At 41.8% G+C, this 7,199-nt stretch overlaps 1 protein-coding gene across 1 annotated transcript in view; it reads left to right on the top strand.

The window, feature by feature from the left end:
* Window positions 1-266: 266 nt before the first annotated feature.
* Window positions 267-7,199, top strand: part of LOC124076929 (zinc finger protein 11-like) — a 69,672-nt gene continuing 62,739 nt past the window's right edge. Inside the window, exon 1 of the mRNA XM_046421026.2 lies at window positions 267-383. Coding sequence (XP_046276982.1) covers window positions 381-383 — 3 coding nt within the window. The 5' untranslated portion in view covers window positions 267-380. The remainder of the gene's footprint in view (window positions 384-7,199) is intronic.

Here is a 7,199-nt window from a genome sequence, read left to right as displayed (position 1 = left end):
GCAAGGGAACCCAGCCTTAAAACAGCTTTAACCTAAGTTCCCAGCAACTCAAAGGAAAAATATGTTGCAGTCATCAACCTGTCATTGACCTCATTCATTTCTGGGTTGAATTCCTTTTTACTGTCACTCACCTGCAGGCTCCCTAGGTTCAGATTCAGGGGTCAGAGTCTGAAGCAGGATCCAATCAGGAGCGCCTGGGTGAGAACTGTCCAATGACGACACTGTTATTGAAGAGGGGGCGGGCTTCCGTTTTTGAAATCCACCATCTTGGGATTCGCCGGGAGACTCGCTTTCCTGTTCGCAAGAGTCCCAAGGTTGTTCAGCCGTTCAAGGGCGGAAAGATCCCTGTGGAGTACAGCGGGCATCCTGAAAACCAGCAAATGGTGAGTGTGCAGCAGGCATCTTGCGACGAGTAAGGCAGGCTGTTTTACCTGGCGGGATGAGCAAGGCAGGCTGTTTTAACTGGCGGGACCCGCTAAGGTACAAATGGGCGCTCTTTACCGTATTCTCTAGTGCCTGCGGGCCTGAGTCGTCTTCTGGGGCAGTTTAAAAGTTTCTCCCTTTTGTTACAGGGCTGGGACTTTCTGGGAGAAGCGAGGCAAAAAGACAGTTAGTATAGATAATAAATAATTGGGTTCGATCGGGGACGGCGTGGGCTGATAGGAAATTAAAGGAAATGCAATGCGGCGTTTTTTCCTTCGTCATGCTCCCGAAACTCCCACCCACCTCCAACCTGTTGCGAAAGGTAACCTGCTTCAGGTATGATTCCTCCCTGCGAGGAGTTTTAAGAGTTGTTAATTGATACCTCCAGGGCTTTTATCTTACTGCCGGGATCCCCTGACCTTCTGGCTCACCCTGGACTTTGGATGAAGACTTCTGGGAGAGCTAGGCAGCATGAAGCCCACCTTTAAATCCTGATTCTTGAAATGGAGTCAGAAAGATTTTAGACATTGTTACTTAAAAGTTACAGGCATACTTTTTAGAAGGGGTAGAAAAGAGTGGAGACTGTCCTCTCAGAGAAAAGAGGATTTTGGTGTGTTTATTCTGCATTCCAGTTTTATTGGGCATATCAGGGAATTTTTCAGTCTCCTCCAGGCCCACCACTTGACTGTTTTTTGTTTGTTTTTGTGTGTGTAGTGGGTGGTGGAGTTATTGATGTGTTTACTGGCGATTGAACCCCGGGGCACTTCACCCTTGAGTCACATTTCCAACCCTTTTTAAAAAATGTTTTATTTAGACACAGGGTTTCACTGCGTTGTTTAGTGCCTCACTAAGCTTCTGAGGCTGCCTTTGCACTTTTAATTCTCCTGTTTCAGCCTCTCAAACCTCAGGAATGACAGGCATGTGTGTCACTGTGCTCAGCCCCACTTCTTGAATTTTGACTGGCAGCAAGATAATAATTTTCCACTCCCTACTGCCATAAGAAGTCTAGGTTAGGGCTGGGATTGTGGCTCAGCAGTGGAGCGCTCACCTAGCACAGGCAAGACTGGGTTCCATCCTCAGCACCACATAAAAATAAAGGCATTGTATTGTGTCCATCTATACCTAAAAATAAATATTAAAAAAAAGTCTAAGTTATAGGTTTGGGGCTGTGGCTCAGCGGTAAAACACTCACCTAGCACATGCGAGGCCCTGGGTTCGATCCTAAGCACCACATAAAAATAAATAAAATAAAGGTACTTAAAAAGATGTAAGCATAATATGTCTAGGTTACTTTGACCCATGCTGGCTGGTTCTATTAGGAATTTGGTTTTACAGATTTTGTGATTAGGGAAATAATCCTTTTCCCCTGAGTTCAGGGATTTGGTCTGTGAGGGAGTTACCAAAGTCTCTTCCCCTTCAGAGTAACTTGTTTTTCTTATCTGCATTTTGGGCCTGCATATCTTCTGCAGATAATAGCTAGTTTGTGAGTAATGTAACCTATCCTGTTGTTGCAGGGACAAATGAGGCAAGACACCAATAGCAGGAAACAGTTTTATTTGGCTGCAGCCAAATGTATCCCCTGAACCCCGAGTTCAGGTAGTTTCAGAACTTTATACCCAGCATGTAAGGGGAGGAGCTCAGAAGTTCACAGTCTGCAGAAGTTCACCTAAAAGTAGCTTTCCCCCGCCCCCACTGTTTTGGGCAAGTTATCCCTTCAAGGACAACACCTGAGAAGGGAAGAGCTGGCTTCTCCCTTTTTACCCTCCCCCTGCCAGCTGTTACCATGGAGCCCATTTTGTAACTTATCTTAAAAATGTAGACATCTCTGTGAAGCCCAGCTCAAGGCCAGAGGCCATGTTTGCACATTTCTACAAACTCCTATACTGGATATGTTTGTGAAAAACTATGGAGTGCTGATTTCTTGATGGCCAGTGGCCAAGTAAGATAGGACAACACAAAAATAGGAAGTTTATCTACATTGAACTCTTTTGCAGAGAATCTTTTGCTGACAGTCCCAAAATCATATATGGTGAAGATTTCTGGAGAAGCCCAGTTAAGGCTTTTCTGTGGAGACAGGGGGTGTGATTACACTGTTGTCTTTAACTAGGTAGAATTGCAGGTAAATTCCTTTTTTAAACATTAAGGCATGTGGGGATTAGCACAGTTGGTTAATTTAATAGAATTATTCCCTTAACCTCTTGTTCCCACTACAGAAGTCTCTCTGTCCCCTATCAGTTTGCTTCCTATTTGGGCTGTCATAAATAGTGCTATGTTGAAAGTGGAAATGCAGCCATTTCTTTGATCTGCTGATTTCAGTTTATTTGGATGTAGGCCCAAAATTACTTATACTGGATTATATGGTAGTTTTGTTTCGTTTTGTAAATTGTTTTTGTTGTTGTTGTTATAACCTTTATACTATTTTTAAAGTGACTGTACTAAATTTATATTTTTCCAAGTGTACAAGAGTTTCTTTTTTTTTCCATATTCATATACTCCCAAGTGTGAGATCAGGCAAAGTAGGCAGCAACCAAAGGAGGCAGATTTAAAAAGGTCGATGAACGGGGCTTTATTTGAGAAGGGTCTGAGTAGAAACTGCATGGGAACTCGACTGGACTGGAATTTTCTGGGGCTTATGGCAGGAAGGAAAGGTTCTTGGGACAGGAAAAGGTGTTTTAGAGTCTCTTGTCCTGCTGGAGTTGGTCAGGGGGAACTGGCTGAAATCTAGGATTGGTCAGGAGACCCTGCTGATTGACAGGCATTAACCGGGAGATCCCAGTGTTTCTGTCCGCCCCTGATTGATGTTTCTTTCCTGCAGGGGCTGCTTTGTCACCACCACTGACCTGACACTAAGCAATTAGTTTTCTTTGAGTTTTTTTGACAGTAGTCATTGTAACAGTTGTACACAGGCTGCTGTAACAGTTGTACACAGGCTGCAGTGTATGTTCTTTGCTGTATCAATCCCTGATTCAAGTTTGTTAGATTTCAGGCTATCAAGTAGCCACTGGAAGAGTGATATATAAAAGAGTTTTGGGAACAGTGATCTGTTATTTTTAACCCTTCCTGCACTACTGACTGTAGCCCTTGGAAGTGCTTGCACACCAGTGTAAAACCACTTGTTTGTCATCCAGGAGATTTTCCTATGCTCAGTCATATCCATATGCTCCCAGAGCTTGGGGATTTAGAAGTATTTCCTTGAATGGAAGATGTGAAAATTGAGACATGAAAAAAAATCCTGCAGTAATTGGTAGGAGTGGAGTTATTTACAGGCAAAAGATAGTGGAGAGACCTGAAATATTGAACTTTCACTCAGACTGCCAGAAATCTGCTTTATTTCCCTTATTAAATCCACAATGCAGGATACATAAAAGTTCATCAGTAGCATTTCAAAGAATATTCTGAAAAAAATCCTAATAGAGAAATCAAGAGGTATAGATTTAATACCATAGAAAACCCCCACTATTTTCTGTGGTTTGATATCTGTATATCTTGAGTCTTCTTCAGTAATACAAAAAATTAATATGCAAACAACAGGAGACTTTAGAGATGGGGATACAGACACACACACACACACACACACACATACAGTCTTACTCTCCTTAGGGTGACATTAAATGTTGGGGATTCTGTTCCTGTTTTATGGTACATTTTCCTAAGTAGTATTAATGTCTAAGTTACCCCAGGTTTCTTAGTAATTTTATAATTTCTCAGTTGTCCGATGCATGTATCTTTCATTAATGACTTTATCTGGAAAGGACTTGAAATATAAGTAGATATTTTTTCAGTGTATTTGTGGATGCAGGGAGATTCAGGAGCTTCCTATTCTGTAACTGCAATATAAATCCCGCTTAACGTTTTCCTTGGGTTGTGCTGTTGGGGTTTGAACCTATTGCCTTGCATGTTCTGCACAGATATTTTATCAGTGAATTGTGCCTCACCCTCAACATCAGCCTTTAGAATGGGTTGTATCATCCTTTCACGTTTTTTTTCCTTTAGCAGTTCGGGGGATTAAACCTAGAAGTACATCTCATCCCTTTTAAATTTTATTTATTTATTTATTTTAATATTTTTTAATAGTAGTTGAACACAATACTTTTATTTTTTTGAATTTAATTTTATATGGTGCCGAGGATCGAACCCAGGGACTTGCATATGCTAGGTGAGTGCTCTACTACTGAACCATAACCCCAGCCCTTTTTAAATATTAAAGTTTTCACTAAATTTCACAGATTGACTTCAAACTTGAGTTCCTCTTTCCTCAGCCTCTTAAGGATCTGGCACCACTGGTGTGCACCACCATATCCACCCTGTAACTCCCTCCCTTATAGTAACGTGCAAATGTTTCATATTTTGTTTTAATATCTAAGTATTTATTACCTCTGAGTTTTTTTATTTTATGTAATTTTATTATAGGATTAGAATTATTTTATTGTATTACAGTTTTGAATCTCTTACTATGCCTAATTTGTAAAGTAAATGTTATCATAGCTGTATAACTATATATTAAATTTCAGTACTATTCAAGGGCATTTATCTTGTAATGTGTCCCCTGAGAATAAGGTAGGTCTAATATATAAGGACATGAGTGCAGCCAATTGTCTGCTAAGCTTTGGGTGAGGTAAGCTCCAGAAGGCTTGAGTCAGGTTTTTGGGAATATATCTTATTGAAAGAGAGAGAGATTTTAGTGCTACTCTAGTGCCTAGCAACAAATAAAGTCTTAATGAACCTTTCATGACAGAGTGGACAGGTTTCATGACTGAGGGAACTGGGCTTCATGAAGGGCAGATATGTTCTTGCTACCCTGACTCCATGCAGACAAAAGTAATTAGGTTGTCTTTAATCAATTGTTGCATAAGTAGGTTGACATGTAAAAGGTGAGCAATGCAGAAATTCTGAGAACACAGGTTGCTGGCTTGGCTCAGAGGTGTGCCACCCTCAAGATATCCCCAAATTTGAACTCAGTAATCTCCTGTTTTCTGCCTCCCTCAAGACACTGGGTTCACTAGGAGCTGCCCCAGACTTAATGACTGTCCAGTGAAGCTATGAAAAAGGCCTGGTATAGAAGAAGCAGAAAAAAAAATCACCCAGGAAATCTGGCCAATAAGATAGCTGCAAGTCAGAGTCTCTGTGTCCTAGAGATAAGTCTGCTGTTTTTTATCATGGTAATTCAAGGCTGTAGCTATTATCACATTATGATCTTTTCAGCCATGTTTGGGGCCTACAGTGTGTACTCAAAATTTCTTCTTTATCATGCTGTTGTTGGTGGACGAGATCTCTCTGAACAAGAATGATTTGGGTAAACACTGGAAAGGCAGGGTGCTGGACTGTGGACACAAAATCAGGAGGAAATATTTAGTGTTTTTTGGCAGTGCAGTGTGTGTAAGCATGGGGTGTGCATGAGGAGTCTGCACAGCAGGGCTATGGTCAGTCAGCATGAACCAAATAAGTAGGTTTTAGGTGTATGTGCATGGGGGTGGATAAAGGATAGATGAAGGCTGCTCACCTGATATGTGTGTGCCTGTGACTTCCATGTTCCTTTAGAGATACTCTTTATAGTGAGTAGGTTTGAGGGTGCTACCTAAGCACGGTTTGCACACTGTGTAGGTGCATGCTGAGGCTGTAATGTGAGTTCTGTTACTGTCATCTAACACTGGGGAGTTGCACAGTGATTTCATTTGGCAGGGCCTGCCACCCTCTGTGAGGATTAAGCAACTTGATTCTAATTCTGAGTCACCCAGGTTTGAAAGGTGGGGGGGGGGGGGTAACTGAACAGTTAGATGCCTCGTGTTAAGGTCCAGAGAGTGGTAAATAATTAGGCATAGAACAACCAAGGAAGAAGATCTGCTTTTTTCTTGTGTTCTGACAGCTGCAGCTGGAACTCTCTTAAATGCTGGGATTTGAGTCAAGACTCTTGACCATTTATGCTGATGGGGCAGGCAAGAGATGGCAGAGGCAAGCTGCCCCCATGAGAGTGTCAAGATTGCAATTCAGGTTTTTCCTGTTCCTCTGGAAAGGAACCAATCTACCCTCCTTGGCCCCTCTACCCACCTAATGTTATGATTTCCTCTATCCCTCCTTGCCTCTGCTTTGCACCGAACCCCCCAGGTATCATACCTTCTCCTTACTCTCTTCCACTTAAGTGCTCATAAGCCACAGCAAGTCTGTGACCTCTGTAATCAGCAAGATTTGGAAAAGGGTATTGTCTGCTCAGATGAATACTCACTTGCTTTTCTCTTCTGGACTATTCCTGGTTGCTCCAGTCAATTTAGTCTTTCCTTGAGTCTCCATAGTGTCTTTGCTCTGTTCTGGTCCTTACTGGCCTGGTACAAGGACTGGTTTGGCACTCTTATGTAATAAGATTCCGAAGGCATTTCCAGGGAGTAGAATAAATTATTCAGGATAAAGTCTGGGTAAGTCTCCTACATTTTTTAAGAATAATATCTATTGAATATTGCTTAGGATGTACCAGCACCACAAATTTGATTTAAATGAAACATGAAGCTAGCATAAACTTCTCATTGGAGGTAATATGGGGCTGCCACATGAAATGGACGCCAGGTAATTACCAGATTTATGAAGATGCTTCTCCATCCTCTCTTTTCATTGGCTATGTACTTGGCATTCCCATCAATTCTGTTGATGGCCAGCACTGTATGACCCACTACAAAGATGGGGCTAAGTGTCAGCAATTCTCCAGCCTTGAGATTCCACCAGGGTCCAAGGGACCAAGTTTAACAAATCCTGTTTTACCTTATATAATTTTGCTCTTAAAGTATTTT

The sequence above is a fragment of the Marmota monax genome, unplaced genomic scaffold, assembly GCF_021218885.2.
Source record: "Marmota monax isolate L192 unplaced genomic scaffold, Marmota_monax_Labrador192_F-V1.1 WCK01_AAM20220418_F8-fsc00266, whole genome shotgun sequence".
In the NCBI taxonomy this organism is placed as follows: domain Eukaryota; kingdom Metazoa; phylum Chordata; class Mammalia; order Rodentia; family Sciuridae; genus Marmota; species Marmota monax.
This window is presented reverse-complemented; position numbering and strand designations above follow the sequence as displayed.